This window comes from Canis lupus, chromosome 18, assembly GCF_011100685.1.
Source record: "Canis lupus familiaris isolate Mischka breed German Shepherd chromosome 18, alternate assembly UU_Cfam_GSD_1.0, whole genome shotgun sequence".
NCBI classification, from domain to species: Eukaryota; Metazoa; Chordata; class Mammalia; order Carnivora; family Canidae; genus Canis; species Canis lupus.
This window is the reverse complement of record NC_049239.1, coordinates 15,044,975-15,062,233: the sequence shown is the minus strand read 5'-3', so window position 1 is coordinate 15,062,233 and position 17,259 is coordinate 15,044,975. Positions and strand designations below refer to the sequence as shown.

General features: G+C 49.5%; 1 protein-coding gene and 1 long non-coding RNA gene across 15 annotated transcripts in view; one reads left to right on the top strand and one right to left on the bottom strand.

Annotated features, from left to right (window-relative positions):
* ATXN7L1 (ataxin 7 like 1) overlaps positions 1-17,259 on the bottom strand; it is a 245,328-nt gene that overhangs the window by 50,232 nt on the left and 177,837 nt on the right. For 8 of the 14 annotated variants that reach the window (XR_005373183.1, XM_038562722.1, XM_038562723.1 and 5 more), the window contains one exon: positions 6,096-6,318. Coding sequence is in view for 13 of the 14 variants with exons in the window: in XM_038562722.1 (XP_038418650.1) it covers positions 6,096-6,318 (223 nt within the window). In the remaining variant the exon portion in view is untranslated. The other 6 variants (XM_038562731.1, XM_038562728.1, XM_038562734.1 and 3 more) reach the window with 6 other exon arrangements.
* Positions 6,629-12,721, top strand: LOC119864177. The gene is made up of 2 exons (XR_005373184.1): positions 6,629-7,099; positions 12,464-12,721. It is a non-coding gene; the product is annotated as an uncharacterized LOC119864177 (long non-coding RNA).

Here is a 17,259-nt window from a genome sequence, read left to right as displayed (position 1 = left end):
AACAGGTTTTCATTGTAGGTGAAACAGCCTTCTATTGGAAGAAGATGCCATCTGGGACTCTTGGATCCAGAGAGAAGAAGTGAATGTCTGGTTTAAAGCTTCGGAGGACAGGCCAGCTCTCCTGATAGGCAGCCGGTGACTTTAGGTTATACCTAATCCCTTATTAATTCCAAAAGTCTGAGGGCCCTTAAGAATTACGCTAAATCTACTGGGCCTGGGCTCCCTGAATGAAACAACAAAGCACATCTGTTTACAGCATGGCTTGCTGAATATTTTTAGCCCGTTGTTGAGACCTACTGCTCAGAAAACAAGATTCCTTTCAAAATATGACTGCTCACTGACAATGAACCTGGTCACCCAGGAGCTCTGATGGAGATGTACGGTGCGACTCCTGTTGTTCTCATGCCTGCTAACACAGCGTCCCGCTCTGCAGCCCATGGATCTAGGAGCCATTTTGATCTCCAAGTCTTACTGTTGAAGAAATACATTTCACAAGTCCACAGCTGCCACGGATTATGACTCCCCTGAGGGGTCTGGGCAAAGTTAACTGAAAACCTTCTGGAAAGGATTCATCCTTCTAGATGCCATTAGGAGCGGTTTGGGGCACCTGGGTGGCTCAGTCGGTTGAGTGTCTGCCTCTGGCTCGGGTTGTGACCCCGGGGTCCTGGGATGGAGCCCCACATGGGGCTCTCTGCTTTCCTCCTCCCTCTGCTCCTCCCCCTGCTTGTGCTCTCTCTCTCTGTTAAATAAATAAACAAAACCTTTATAAAACAAACAAACAGGTGTTCAAGACTTCTGTGGAGGAAATGACTGCAGAAAAGGTAGCAACAGCCAGAGAACTAGGGTGAGAAGTGGCCAAATGTTGCATCTCATGATAGAACTTAAATGGATGAGGAGGCGCTCCTGATGGATGAACAAAGTGGTTTCCTGAAATGGAACCTACTTCTGGAGAAGATGCTGTGAAGCCTGTGGGAATGACAGCAAAAGATCGAGAACATGACAGAAACCTCGTGGACAAAGCAGTGGCCGGGGTTGAGAGGATGGACTCCAGTTTTGAAAAGTGTTGTAGCTACTGTGGGCAAAACGCTATCGAGCAGCCTCGCATGCTACAGAGAAATCCTTCTTGAAGGGAAGAGTCAACCAATGTGGCAAACTTCATTGTTGTCTAACTTTAAAGAATTGCCGCAGCCACCCCGACCTTCAGCACCCGCCACCCAGATCAGTCAGCAGCTGTCAACATCGAGGCAAGAACCTCCACCAGCAAAAACATTATGACTTGCTGAAAGCTCAGATGATAGTTAGCACTTTTCATAGCAATAAGGTATTTTTAGGGGCACCTGGGTGGCTCAGTGGTTGAGTGTCTGCCTTCGGCTCAGGTTGTGACCCTGGGGTCCCGGGATCGAGTCCCACATTGGGCTCCCTGCATGAAGCCTGCTTCTCCCTCTGCCTGTGTCTCTGCCTCTCTCTTTGTGTCTCATGAATAAATAAATAAAATCTTTAAAAAATGCATTTTTAAATTAAGGTGTATACGCTGTTTTTTTAAAAGATGTAATGCTGGGCAGCCCAGGTGGCTCAGCAGTTTAGCGCCGCCTTCAGCCCAGGGCGTGATCCTGGAGACCCGGGATCGAGTCCCATGTCGGGTTCCCTACATGGGGCCTGCTTCTCCCTCTGCCTCTGTCTCTGCCTCTCTCTCTCTCTCTCTCTGAGTCTCTCATGAATGAATAAAATAGTAAAAAAAAAAAAAAAAAAAAAAAAAAGATGTAATGCTGTTGCACATACAGACTTAACAGACTATAGAGTGCACACATGACTTTTATATGCACTGGGAAACCAAAAAATTCATGGGACTTGCTTTATTGTGATACTGGCTTTATTGCGGTGGTCCGGACTGCAGTCTGCAATATCCCTGGAAGCATCTACACTTCCTTCTCCACTGACTTCTCAGCTGAATTCATCCTCTCCTTCCCATCCTAAACTCTGGCTTTTTCTATCCTCTTCCTGAGAAAGCGGCAGGACCGGTCATCCAGTTGTCCAGTTGCCTGGAACATCAGCAGGATCCGGGTCTTCTCTCATAGCACGAGCCCTGCGTGCAATGAACACTGAAGTCCTGTGGCATTTCCCCTACTAATATTTCTCCCACCCGGCCCCTTCTCCCCGCTAATATTTCTGCCCACGACTGCTACCTGCATACAGGATGTGGCCACACCTCACCTGGCTTATGCAAAAACACGCTGACTGTTCTTGCTGCTTTCCAGGTGGCATCTCAAGCCATCCTATACACTGCTGGCACGGTGCTCTACCATCACTCAAGGCTGCTCCTTTTTTTTTTAGGGGTGGGTGGGTGGGAGGGGCAGGGGGAAGGAGAATCTTAAGCAGGCTCCCCGCCCAGGGCCAAGCTTGACGTGGGGCTCGATCTCACCACCCTGAGATCATGACTTGAGCCGAAATCAAGAGACGGATGCTCAACTGACTGAGCCACCCAGGCACCCCTGACGCTGCTCCTTTAACAGCTCTGTGAAGTTTTCAGGATGAAGTCCAAGTCCCTGAACTTAGCACACAGAGTGGAACTTGATAATATGGCCCTGCCCACCTCCCCAGTTTCCTCTCCCACCTCTCCCCACATGCAAATACGCCTGTGCATTCTGTTCCCTTTCTTTGCCTGGGACTCTCTTCCCACTTTCTTAAAAAAAAAGTTAAAAAAAAAAACTGTGGTAAAATATATATAACATAACATTTGCCATTCGAATCCAGCTTTCTTTCTCTAGATTATTCCTACTTATCCTTCAAACTCAGCTCAAGTGTGACCCCTTCTGAAAAACCTTTCCTGGGTCCTCAGACTGGGGTAGGTGCCCATCCCTTGAGCTACCAATATCTTAGCTCTTATCACATTGTAGTCTGCGTTAGCTCACATCTCTTCTTATTACAGACTCTCTAAGAGTCTGCGTCTTATTTAATCTTGCATCCCCAAGGCTGCAATGTACAGTTGCACGGGTTATGCACTGCACTAGGATGCCTTGCTGAGGAAGTGATGAAGACCATTAGCTGACCATGCACTCTGGGACAGGGCTGTATCCAGGCCTTTTTCTATCTTGCACAAAGATGCCACGGGGGACGTGAGGGGGCCTACATGTCCTCAGGCCTTGTTACAGAATTGGCAGATAGTATGACCATAGGTACTTATTAAGTGTTCAATTGAGTAAAGGCAGATGGATGGGTGTTCTAGGCAAAGGTACCAGAGGAAGACACAGTGGGGAAGCCGGGGTAATGGGATGGTACTGGAGGGTTGGATTAGGGGGTTGGGAGCCAGTTTGTAGAGGGTCTCTTACGTCGGGCTGAGGGCCTCTCAGTCCAGTAGGCAACGAGGAACCTTTGAGAATTCGGGGGATGACTGTGACTTAGAATCACAAACTAGTCAGGCTTGAGAATGAGGCCCAGAGAAGTGAAGTGACTTGTTCAAGCGCACACGGAAAGCTCGTGGCTGAGCCTGACTTGAGGCTGGCTCTTTCACAGTGCTCTCAGGGGAAGCGCCCCAGAGCCAAGGCGCAGCCCTCCGAGTCTCCAGGGGAAGCCTGCCCAGCCTTCCCGACACGGCCCTGGTGGTGGAGGGCAGGGGGCCCTCAGCCTGGCTGGTGGCAGGCAGAGAGGCAGAGGCGCCCTGTCCCTCTGCAGATCTGCCTCCTTGAAGGTGGGCAGATCACCTGTTGGCTTCCCGCTCTTCTCACAAGGCGAGTGCTCTAGTTTCTGGAGCCTCTTTTTTTTTTTTTTTAAGATTTTATTTATTTATCTGACAGAGAGGAAATGAGAGCACAAGCAGGGGGAGGGTCAGAGGGAGAGGGAGAAGCAGACGCCCTGCTGAGCAGGGAGCCCAACGCAGGACTCGATCCCAGGACCCTGAGATCATGGCCTGAGCCCAAGGCAGCTGCTTAACCGACTGTGCCCCCCAGGCGCCCCCTGGAGCCTCTTTTTTCATAAGAAGGACTTGCCTCCTTGCAATCCTTTGGGCTGCTCTCCTCTGGGTCCTGGCTAACGTTTGCAGACTCTGCTAGAACAGAACCGCCCAGCTCTGGCTCACAGCATGAGCGTGTTGGAGTTGGTCTGAAAGCAGCGCGGGGCCGATCTAACCCAGGGGTCCCCTCAGGGCTGGGACCACGTCTATTGTCTGTCATCCGCTGTGCTCACGCTTTGATCTTCCAGGACCCTGATTCTCCTCTGGCTCATTCCCCACAAGCCCCTCTGGTTTCTCAGGACCTCATGTCTGGACCCTGAAGAAATGACTTTATCCTTCTCTGTTTTCAACTTCATCTCTCTAGTTCTGCAGAGAGATTGGACTTCTCAACCTTTAGCACCAGTTGAGGAGCTCAGTCCTTTGGCGCCCATAACGATGATGATGATGATGATGGTAACATTATCACCATGTATTTATCGAATGTGCGCTCTGCTCCAGACATTGCTCTTGCTGCTTTTAATATATATTTTTTAAAGATTTATTTATTTATGATAGACATAGAGAGAGAGAGAGAGGCAGAGACACAGGCAGAAGGCAAAGCAAGCTCCATGCACCGGGAGCCCGAATGTGGGACTTGATCCTGGGACTCCAGGATCACGCCCTGGGCCAAAGGCAGGTGCTAAACCGCTGAGCCACCCAGGGATCCCTCTTGCTGCTTTTATAAAAATTAGTTCACCTGACCCTCACAACAATTCCACAGGGGAGAGCTAGCATTAGGCCCATTTTACAGATGAGGAAAATTGAGGCACACCAGATTGAGCAACTTGCCCAGAGTCAGCCAGCTGACGTCTGTACCCGGGCAGTGCGCCAGAGCGTGCGCTCACCTCGAGACGCCTGATACTGCCCGGGCAAACAAGCTGGCAGGCGCTCTCCGAGGTCACCGATAAAAGGGAGCCTCTCACTCTGAGCAACCAGGTGCAGAGGCCACCAACCGTCACGCTCAGGCTGGGTCTTCCCTAACCTGCTACATTCTCCTACAGGATGGACCTGAGATCCGAACAAGCAGAGAGAACAAAGCTGGCCCAGCAAGCCCACCTGTATGACAGGTAGCTACCCCACCGCCCCCAACAGCTGTGTCTAAACCTTCCCACTCTAGCACAAGAGGCTCTCTAATGGATCTGGTGTAATTAGCTCTTTACAAAGTCATCATAATTTCCAGGGAGCAGTGACAAACTAATTGATGGATGCTTTTAATCCACAGCTTTACTAGGTATGAACTTAAGTGTAATTAACTATCATTCATTAACAGAACACTTTTTCTCTTTAAATATATAAATTAGGCAGGCTCCACGCTTGTCCCTTGTCCGCCTTCGTGACGCCTACACGAGAAGGCTAGAGGTTCAGTAACTCGCCAGTCCCTAAGTGCTCCACGTTGGGGCTGTCAGCACTTGAAGACATTCACCTTCTCTTCCTGTCCTCCTTTTCAGTCTGGCTTCCTATCTGTCTGCTCCACAGGTAACCTTTGCTGACTTTGGGGTAAAGACTGAGATTAAAAAAAAAAAAAGAAGAACCCAAAGCCTCTGATTCTCCATGGTCACCTGCAACCAGTCCTCTCCCACCACATCAAAGGGGTGACATTCTCTTTGGATTTCCTCTTTTCCTCCGAGGCTCAGCTCCCACTATCTGCCTCTGTGGGTAGCTGGTAGAGGAGTGGAGGCCCAGCTGCTTTCCGCAGAGCGGCTCAGTGGGGGGCCTGCCTCCTAGGGCCTCACTCCCCGCTGGGCAAACTGTGCTTTGGATTATTTACATCAGTGCTTCTCTTCACTGGGGCAGAAAATTGAGAGGTGACCACATAACTGAGGAATATTTCTCTGTCACCCTGTTCGATGACACGACTTGGCTCAGCTCTCGGGAACAGAAGAGCTTCCCCCCATTCAGGCACACGGCGCTTTAAAGGCCTGCGTTCCCTCTAGGGGTTTGGGTTTCTCACCCCACCATTGTCATGGTTTTCTGTCCCTGCCCTCCTCATTCCCCAAATTCCTGGACACGATGCCCAGGAACAAAGCCAGAGGGTAAACACCGTTTCCTGTGGTGACAGGGACAAGCAGGGAGGACACACAGCTGCGGGCTGCCAGCGCCCGACACTCACCATGGTTTGTCCCTTGATCCTTTTGCAGAAAAGACCGTGTGCTGTTTGCTGCTGGAGGTAAGTAGATTGTCTTTGGGCGTTTTGAATGGCTTTGAGGTGCTGCTGGCAGAGTTCTGGCCGCTGAGACAGGCTTTTGTTTTCACCTGTACTAATGACGTCCTGGAATTGGAGGGTGGAGATGCTGGCGAGGGAGAAGGTCTACACATTGAACCGTGTCTTCTCTCTGCAGAGGAAGAAAGAATTCAGCACATCACCTGAAGCGAGTGAGACCCACACACTCACGCATCCTCAAATACACATGTTTATCTTGCAGTGTCCTTGGCACCCCTGAAGCCCCAGTTCTGGCTACGATTTTGTCTGGACCTCTGCTCCTATCCCACCAACGAGGAATGATTACATTTTGAATTCCTGTATCAAATGGCATGAGAAAACTACTGCCTCGGTGAGAACAGGAGGCTCAGCAGGCTCTCCTTCAGCAAAACTACTTCCCCATGACTAGCAGAGGGGCCACCAGGTATTACCGGAACACAGTGGGATAACCACACAGCCAAAGTCATCCCCAGGCCGCTAGCTACTCCGAGGCCACAAGGTCCCTCAGGGCAGTGCGTAGGGTGGGAATCTCAAGAGAACAAATAGGAAATTCTAGAACCTGACCCCCCACCCCATCCCCAGCAAGAGCACTAGTCAGAAGGACCAGAAGGGCTGAATGAAAGGGTCTTTGAATGCCAGGAAATGGCCTGTCCACATGCCACTGTGGCCTCTCCAGGGCTCACTGAGGTCCGGGGCCAGGGCTGCTAGGCCAGGGACTGTAGGAGCCTATCGATGCTCAGGCGAGAAGTCACAGATGTGGGCCTCGGTTTAGGTGGATGGGCACAGCTTCTTGAGGTTCTACAGAAAATACCAGAGCTCTGAGCAGTCATGCCTCACGTGGTCAGTCCCTGTGGTCGGGACTCAATGGACAGACAGGATGACGATGCTCACCAGGACAACAGGTGCATGATGATGTAAGGTTCTTAACTGTGATGGGGTAACAGATTTGATCCAAGCTAAGGATCCACTCTCAAAAAAAAAAAAAATGCACTTTACACACACAAAAACTTTGTACGCAAGTACAGGAAGGAATCGTGGACCCCCAAAAAACAAAGGCTCTGAAATTTGAAGTCCCCTCTGGCTCTCCGGTGCCTACGACAGGATCCCACATACAGTCAGTGCTTTGTTCATGTGTCAATAAACAAAATAATATCAAATGTCTTGATGGGGGGCACCTGGCTGGCTCAGTCTGTAGAGCATTTGACTTTTTTTTTTTTTTTAGATTTTTTATTTATTTATTCATGACAGACACACAGAGAGAGAGAGGCAGAGACACAGGCAGAGGGAGAAGCAGGCTCCATGCTGGGAGCCCGACGTGGGACTCGATCCCGGGTCTCCAGGATCACTCCCTGGTCCGAAGGTGGCGCTAAACCGCTGAGCCACCCAGGCGTCCCAGCATCTGACTCTTGATCTCGGTGTTGTAAGTTCGAGTCCCACACTGGTGTAGAGATTACTTAAAAATAAAATCTCCCCCCACCCCCAAAAATGTCCTGATGGTAAGAACTGGAGATCACAAATCTGGAAATCTGGGTTGAATGTGATAACGAACAAGGTAGGAGGCAAAGATGGCAGGCCACATTGTCCCTCCATCTCCAAGCTGGGTGTCAGGCTTTTCTCATTAGTGAGACATTTGTGGCAGTTATTCCAGGCACCCTGCCCTGGGAGAAGCAAGCCAGAGTAACCTGGCTGTCAGGAATGGGACTTTGGGGTTTCTCTGGGTTCCTTCATACCAATGGGCTGCCAAGTTGTGTCAAAGCAGATTGGCTCTGGTCCTCTTTCTAAGACTTTATTATTTATTTAAGAAAGAGAGACAGAGGGAGAGGGAGAAGGAAAGAGAGAGAGAGAGAATGTAGAAGCTAGGAAAGAGGCAGAAGCAGACTCCCCGCTGAGCAGGGAGCCCCACATGGGGCTTGATCCGGGCACTGTGGGATCACCACCCGAGCTGAAGGCAGACACTTACCCGACTGAGCCACCCAGGTGCCCTGGGAAAGTAGATTTTTGAGGACCGTCTGGTGGTTGGGTACTTTGGCCTGACCAGTGCTCATAGGTTGCCTACACTGAATAACTTTCCTGGGTGATTTTCCTTCACTGAGTCAGAGCAGAATGTTGCAGACGTACTCAGTTCCCAGAACCATCCTGCTGCAGGTTTTAAAATCCAAGGGGTGGGATCCCTGGGTGGCTCAGCGGTTTAGCGCCTGCCTTCAGCCCAGGGTGTGATCCTGGGGTCCCGGGATGGAGTCCCACGTCAGGCTCCCTGCATGAAGCCTGCTTCTCCCTCTGCCTGTGTCTCTGCCTCTATCTCTCTCTGTGTGTGTCTCTCATGAATAAATAATAAAATAAAATCTTAAAAAATAAAATAAAATCCAAGGGCTGGTCCCAGGGCACCTGCTTTGATGTAGTGGGAGAGCCCTGGGCTGCGAGCCAGAGATCTAGGCTCCAACTCCAGCCACGCCACGGCATTGGGCTTATGGCCTGGAGTTCACCACTTACACTTTCTCAGTTTCCATGTCTTTATCTGCAAATGAAGAGGGTCCCTGGGTGGCTTCTAAGGTCTCTTGCCTCTCCATTACCATAAATACAAGGCGTACTTACACCAGGGCCTTCTCTCCTCATCCCTCACGATTCCCGAATATTACGGCAGTCACTGCGGCTGAAGTATTGAGATATTTTACTCAGGCAGGATCTTCCTTGGAGGAATTCATCCTTTGTGAAATTGTACTGGCCTTTACAACCCCTGTGAGGCAGGCAGGAAGCAGCCAGGCGTCTCCACCCTCCGCACGGCTGACTGGCCAAAGAAGACCCAGGGCGGCGAGGTGACTCCCCAAGGTCAGGGCCAGTGGCTACACGAGGCATGGGCCTCTGGGCCGTGTGCAGGGGCCTAGCCGTTTCTCAGGAAGACAGGAAATGGGGTGTACTGTGACCAAGATTCGAAGCCAGGAAATTAGGAAGCGCAGGACTTAGAAGCACGGAAGGTCAGAACTGGATCGAAAGTCAGCTGGCCCGATCTCCTTGCTGATAGATGAGGTTGGAGGGGTGATCGGTCACCAGCCTGCAGGGCCGGGCTAGTCGGGGGCAATGCCAACACCAGAACCAAGTCTTCTCACTTCAAATCCCTGGTACTTGCTACCCTTCCCAAGCGTCTGGCTTAGCAATTTTCTTTTTTGGCAGGGGTTTCCAGAACGAAAATAAGATTTTGATGTTTACCACTACTGTTTTGAAATTTCCTTCATTTACTCACTTGCTTATCGCTTGCTCAAGCTGACACAGTGGGTAGGGGGAAAGGATGTGCAGAAATAGTCCTCAGCTCTGGCGGAGAGGTAAGCTTTGATAATGAAGAGGACTTTTGTTTGGCTAAACCAAGAGTTAAAAATAATAGAAGTAAACAAATACCATATGATCTCACTCATATGTGGAATTTAAGAAACAAAACAAACGAACAAAGTAAAAAAAAAAAAAAAAAAAAAAGAGACAAACCAAAAAACAGACTCTTGACTAGAGAAAACAAACTGGTGGTTGCCAGAGGGGAGGTGGGTGGGGGAAAGGGTGAAATAGTGATGGGGTTTATGATTAAAAGTACACTTCTCACGAAGCACCTGGGGGGCTTATTTGGTTAAGCCTCTGATGCTTGATTTCAGCTCAGTCGTGATCTCTGGGTCCTGAGATCCAGCCCTGCATCGGGCTCCATGCTGGACGTGGATTCTGCTTAAGATTCTCTCTCTCTCCCTCTCCCTCTGCTCCCCATCCCACTCATACTTTCTCTCTCTCTTAAAAAAAAAAGTATATTTGTCATGAGGGAGTAACGTACAGAATTGTTGAATCACTATATTGTGTACCTGAAACTAATACAACACTGTATGTTAACTATACTGGAATCATAGTTCTTACATAACAATAATAATAATACAGGTAAAGATAAATCACAAGGAAGGGTACCAATAAAGACAAAATTAGTGAGCCAGACCAATGATTCTAAAATCACCTACTCATGGAATCCTATTTAGTGACCCAGCCAACATGTTCCAGGGCTAAATTCACAGAAAAAAAAAATTAAATCAACGGATATGCTTTCTTCTTGGTTTTTAGTTCCATAAATTCTTCTTAAATGACCAATCAGAAGAACAAGTTGGGGGATCCCTGGGTGGCTCAGTAGGTGAACGTCTGCCTTCGGCCCAGGGCGTGATCCTGGAGTCCCGGGATCGAGTCCCACATTGGGCTCCCTGTATGGAGCCTGCTTCTCCCTCTGCCTGTGTCCCTGCCTCTCTCTGTGTCTCTCATGAATAAATAAATAAAATCTTAAAAAAAAAAGAACAAGTTGGATATGAGAGTACTCATCAAAACTTGAAGATAGCACTTCACCCTTAATCTTTTTTTATTAATGTGTGATTTTGCATTGTGATAAACAGATTAAAGCAGTATTTCCTATTTGAACTGTTCCTTATCAGTCAAACTGAAGGAAGTCTATCACTACTTCAAGGTATCCCACAAAGAGACCTGTACTCCTGTCCCCTGAGCTCTGAGAACAAGTGAGGCAGCCACCTGGTGCAGGCGAGGAAAACCTATGTACGAATTTTAAGTGGGGAACCCGGGTCACAGTGATCAGAGCTTCCCTTAGGAGGTGAGCTTCACACTTCACTCGGCGAAGCTTTTGAAAATGGGTAGAACTGATGTCCTGGGTAGCACGGACTAAGTAGATTTTTCAGAAAGATCCAATTCCTATTCAATCTGTGTTTCTCTAGTCTGGGAAGACCCGCCTGTAGATAACTCACATGGTTTTCTCTTTTGGTGGAGAGGTGGGTGGGCTAGTGATAGGAGCAGACAAGGTCTTAGTTTCTTGTAAAAAGATATTGCTGTGTGGGCACAATGCCCCTGGGTAGAGTGTTCCAGATTTATATTACAGTCATTCTGACACAAGTCCTCACATACTCTGGGCTTATTTTTTTTCTGTTTTGGTCAAGGGACGGCCTAAGGTAGATCCTTATCTACCTTATAGTTATTCTTATTCCAACTGCCCTGACCTGGAAGAGTTTATAGAACACTGTATTTTTTACTCACTATTAAAATATTTTATAGACTTAAAAAGATTTTTTTTTTAGAAAAAAAGAGCCTTTCTCTCCACTTTTTCTTTCTTTGTTAATGTAAGTAGATGCATGAGCAAAACTGTAATCAATCGATATTTTGGACTATTCTTTTTCAATTAACATTATTCTATTCATACATTATTGATTCCCATATACTAGTCATTTTAAATGGTTAGGCAATATTCAATCATTGCCCTATATTATTTAGCCACTCTCTTACTATCTACTTACTGTTTTTTTTTTTTACAGTTTATTTAAAAACTGTTTTAGGATTCTCTTTTTTTAAAAAAAGATTTTATTTATTTGAAAGAGAAAGAGAGGGGGAGAGAGAGTGAGCGAGCACAAGCTGAAGATAAGTGTGAGCACAAGTGGTGTGGGGAGGGGCAGAGGGAGAGGGAGAAGCCGACTCTCCACTGAGCAGGGAGCCTGATGTGGGATGAGGTGCTAGATCCCAGGACCCGGGGATCATGACCCAAGCCGAAGGCAGACGCATAAGTGAATAAACCACTCAGGTACCCCTAGGATTGTATCTCTGACGGGCAGTTCCCAAAGTGAAAGACTGCAACAGTTTATGGCTCTTACAATTTTTCTCCAGCCAGAGAGACCAAACCAATGTATTGTGCTAACGCTATATATGAGTACCCCTTACCTACTCAAAATCACTGTGAGAACACCCATGTGGAATTAAGTGTCGAGGGCAACCTCAGTGATTGATCTTGGATCAGTAGCCTCTGGTCTCACCCCTCCGTCCCCTGGCCAACACTACTAATAATTTATTAAGAAAGTCCCATGTATCAGGCACTCGACTAAACACTTGATTTCCCCTGTAGCATTTCATTGTTACAATATCCTAAGAGAGGTACCATTAACAGCTCAATGCTACAGATGAAAAAACTGAGGTTTGGAGATACATCCGAACCCGTGGTCTGAGCTCTACCACCTTGCAATCCTGGAAGGTGCTGTAGTGCGTGAGGGGAGCCTGGAATTGCGCTCAGGACCCCCCACCCCTCCCCGCCCACTGTGTGGACATTCCAGCAGGGCACCCCTGCTTCCTTAGGAAGAGGAAAGAGATGCCTTTTAGGTCACGGTCAACAGCCCCATGCCACAGCCTGAGACCCCATCCTCAAGGAGTTGGGACTCCAGGACCAAAGAAATGAAAAACGAAATCCTTTTACTAAATATTTTGCATTTCTGCCATAGGAAGTCGAGCCCATGGCCTCGGCAGCTGGCTGTTCTAAGACCACCTGCTTCACCATACACGTCTTAACCATCCTGGTGTGACTCCAGCGCGCAGAGCCGGAGACCAGCTGAGTGGGGGGCCTGCAGACGCCGCCTCCCAGCATTCTGAAAATCTCTGGCAGGAGTGGGGAGTCTGGTGTCTCTACAATCCTCTCCCCTTGCCAAATCCACCAGGTCCTGGGGCAATTCCATTTGAGTAAAAATTTGGACTTCCTCTACTCCATGCTTATTCACTGGGATATTTTCATACTCACATCATCAATATCCTGCATCAAAAACCTCAGTGCAGATGCCTCATGAATGGCTGAGCCCGCCACTGACGCCCAGTGTGGTCCTCTGCCCCAGCTTTTGTAAGAATTTGTCCAGAATTCTCCAATATAGTATTTAGGGGACCCATCCGCTCTCAACAGCCCCGCAGTCACCTGTGGCCCACCACGGTTGTGTAGGCTCGCTCAGGCTTAGGCTAGTGTCTGGCTTTCTCATTTGATAGCGTGGACTGTCTTTCGGCCCCCACCTCTGAGGGCAAGTGTTTGGCAAACCATTAGCTGGGCTCTGTTTTATCAATGGATTCCATCCGCAGTCGTGGCCACAGTCGGGATGCCTTCCATAAAGGACAACCCTGAATTCGAAGGGACCTTCTTCTAAAAGAAAACTGGGGCTGGGAGGGGAAGGGTACTGCACCGACTCCAGGCCTGGGGAACTGCAACCACTCAGCAAGGCAGGTGATCCCCAGGTTACAGCTGTGAACACGGAGGCAGACGGCGTTTGAGAAACCGGTCTGAAGTCACAAGGCTATTCAGGGGAAGAGCAGGGGCTAGAATCTGAGCTTGTGGTCTCATTTGCCACAATTGTAGTTAGACACTAAATATAGTGCCGTGGTGGTTAGAGGAGGCATATTGAATCAGCCTTTCTCAGCAGGGGACGGAATGAAGACACGGTAAAGTCAAGTGACGGTGGCGGGAGAGCTGTGCCAAGCAGCTCCGATGCCAGGAGTGCTGTGGGCTCCTCTAGAATGCCTACTCCCTCCTCAGGCCGGAGCACCTCTTTAAACGATACCAGGCCCTGAGTGGCTGTAGAAGTGCTCCTTAAGGCACGGGTGTCTGCCACCAATTAGCTTATACTAGGTCTTCTTTACCCTCTTCACCTCCTACCCACTGCCAGGCAACAGGCGCCGTCTGGAGGATTTTGACAAATGCCACTATGGGCTGGTGGCTCATGCCAGCTCTGTTTTCAAATCCCTCTGGGCCCTACTTTGGTTTCTCGGTCATCTGGTCACTCTCTCCATTCATTCAGTTAGGAGGAGAGACAGCATTCTTGAGTGCCTCTGTGTCAGGCGCTGTACAAGCTACTTTTACACTTCTCAGCTCAAGTAGCCTACCCAGCAGCCCTACAAAGTAGATGCTGCTAGCCTCCTTGTTATAGATGGGGAAATGAAAGCTTAGCGAGATTATGAAACAAGACCGGGGTTATGCAGACCTCGGCATTTGGGAGGAGAGCCCAAGCCAATACTCTTCCCACCACGCCACCCCGCTTGGATGATTTCTTTCTCTCTACACTTCAGCAACACGGTTTCTCCCACGATTCTTGACAAAGCATTTCTCATTTTCAGAGCTGGCCCAAGACATGACTCTGAAGCTAGACAACCTGAGATTCTCTTTATCTTCCCCCATGAGCTCTCTCCCGTCCTTTTACTGGTTATTTATACTAAGGTGCACATTTCTGGTATCATCCACTGCTGGGCATGATTTGGGGGAGTCCCAGGGACTTTCCGGGGCACTAAAATATTTCCATCAGCCCTCAGGGATGAACCCTCAGCCCTCACTAGGCACCAAGCCTATCTCGAAGAAAAAACCACAGCAAATATAGACCTCTGGGGAAACAAGCACATGTACACACTGCTGGGGGTACTTTCAAGGGATGACATTTCTCTGGAGACCAACCCGTGATGATAGCAAGAACTAAAAAGGAATTCACAGCCTTTGATCTGGTAATCTGGTATCTGTCGTCTGGAAAGGAGACCTCAAGGAAATAATCCGCCTCCTACCCCTGCCCGCCACAGACACACAGCAAAAAAAAAAAAAAAAAAAAAAAAAGTTCAAAGATATTCTCAGTGTGGCACTGTTTATAATAGTAAAAAATATCACAATTGACCTGAGTAGTCTATAATAAAACAACTGAAAATCACAGGATCAAGAGTTATTATCCGAACTTAAAGAAAGGTATATGTGAGATCGTATGCCCAAGTCCACAAGGAAATTACAAATATCACAAATGATATGTAAACACGAATCATTACTTTATAAAAACAAAGAAATTTGTAGCATAAATATATATTATATATGAATACATAATGTAGATAAGACGAAGGAAAAAAGGAAGGATATAGGATGGATTACTTAACAGGCTTGGTTTTGTTAAAGCTGTTTGGATACATGTGAGAAAACGAGATCAAACAAATGAACACAACTACAACAGCACTAAGGCATCGTTAATCCGAGAGGGCAAAAGGAGGGAAAACAGGTGCAAATACAAAGGTAGGGAGGAGTAACACGTGTTCAAGTCAACCTCATTCATTCATTCATACATTCATTCATATGTAAAGAATTTCCTTGCCACAAAACTATATGCCAGGCACTGGGATATGATGCTGGAGACAAGACATTGTCATTGCCAGAGGGTTCCCTCAGGCTGGCCACCACTTCGTCACCCTGAGTGGTGGGGGAAGGCTCCCCCTAAGGAGACAGGCTGCTTCCTGGAGGACCCGAGGCAGGTGACTAGCCCTCCTGCTTTGCGGGACTTTGCCTACAGCCAGATCCCTGATTCTCTTAATATTATCAGGCCTTTTATAGTCCTAGGTGTTCCCATATGCCCAGAGACAAGACGGGAGTGGAGGGGTTGACAAGGAGCTCCCCCTGTATGGGATTAACTTCTCCATCAGGGTGACGGCCTCCCATAACCACTCAACCATGGCACAAGCCACACGAGTTCTGATGTGGGAGCCACGCGAGCTGAGGTGAAAACTGGTGGCTTCCAGTCTTAAGAGAAGTTGTTGGCTTCTACCTCAGGATGGCACAGCTAACATCTTCCCTGCCCCAGGGGCACCAAAGGGACAGGTGTGACAGGCAGCTGGAAGCTGGTGAGGCAGGAAGAACAGGCTGGTGTGTCTTTGGGGAGAATAGGGGTTCCCAATGTCTTAAACACCTGAACGGTGTGCTGAATCTTCCCAATACTGTCTTGAGGCAACATCAGTAGCCCTTCCCCTGATGCTTTGGGCTAAGTGCATAAAGCATCCCCGTCACAGGCACGCTGTGTCCACACCCCACGGGAGGGGGCGGGGAGGGTCCTGCGGCACCGGTGGAGAAACTGCCCAGGCCATACCTCTGTCTTGGAGATGGCTTGGTGCAGCAGGGCCAGGGCCCCCAAGTCTGTCATTTTTAAAAGGTCTTGAGGCGATTTTCATGCTCTGTGCCAGCTTTGAGAGTCATGGTAAATGTCCAGAGACATTGTCTTTGGAATCAGAGAGATCTGGGCTCAAAACCCAGCTCTTGTCACCCATCAGCTCTGTGACCGGGCAGATAATGTAACCGCACCCTCCCCCACCACAGCCCCATTTCCTTACCTATAAAATGAGGACAACACTGTCCACGTCATCGGGCTGTAAGTGGGCAGGTGCCCCCGCAGCACACTGGGCACCCTATCTTAGCACGCACCCCACACGGTCATCACTGGCATACTGGCCTAGCCGTCCTGCCACTGGAGGTACGTACCTCGACGGCAGGTGTTTTGTTCACTCCTATCCTTGGCCTGTAGCCCTGGGTCTCGCCCTAATAGGGCACTCACTGTGTTCGGTGTCGAAGAAGCGGGTGTTGGGAGGATCGATGACACACAGGAGGTAGCTACCACAGTGCCAAGTCACTTCTGGTAAGTTCCCCCCACACGTGAAAATGGAGATTAAAAAATATACAAGCAGTAGCCTTGCTAAGTGGGTAAGTTCTTTCCTGCCTGCTCCGTGGCCCCGAATTGAAGCTGCTCGGCTACAGGAATCCTGCGGGAGCGCGCTGTGCGTACGACCACCGGCCGGGGAGGAGAGGCCACCGCCGCCCGATTTCTCTCTGTCCTGCCCTCCGATTTCAAGTGCGAGGCCAGAGTCTCCTGCGCCAGAGGGTACAAAGTCTCAGCTAAGTCCCTGCTCAGCTCACAGCGTCACTCAGAACCACTCACCCCACAGGCTGCCGGGGTCCCGCAGCAACCACTACTAACGGAACCACCTCTGCTCTCCTTGGAGTGGCAGTTGGCAGTGGCAAACAGGAAGTTGTCTTGAAACAGGGTGTGGTTGTGCCCTGTCAATACGTGCGTTCAGAGAGACACACATTTGTTTCGTCTCTCCCCAGCCCCCTCCGGGCTCCCTCTGGCTCCTTCTTTCGGGGCGAGAGGTCTGAGTTATTTCGGTGAAAACAAAGCTTCTTCCAGGACCGAGGATCAACCATCGCCCCCATGCACACAGCTCCCTCCTGGGGCGGAAGGGAAGGGGGTGGAAAATATAGGAGGAGTCGCTCACGTGTGGCACCGGGTTAGCAACTGTGTCCGCCAGCGGCTGCGAGCTTTCCCCTCTGCTCCTCCCGTGGGCACGCAGGGGACAACACTCGAGCTAGAAGCCAGGCCAGGTGCACGGCCAGTCACCCCGGGGAGCCGGCCAGCCTGCATGCCAGCCTGCCAGCCTGCGGGGCCCGGGGTGGGGGGGCCACCCGCCGCCGCTC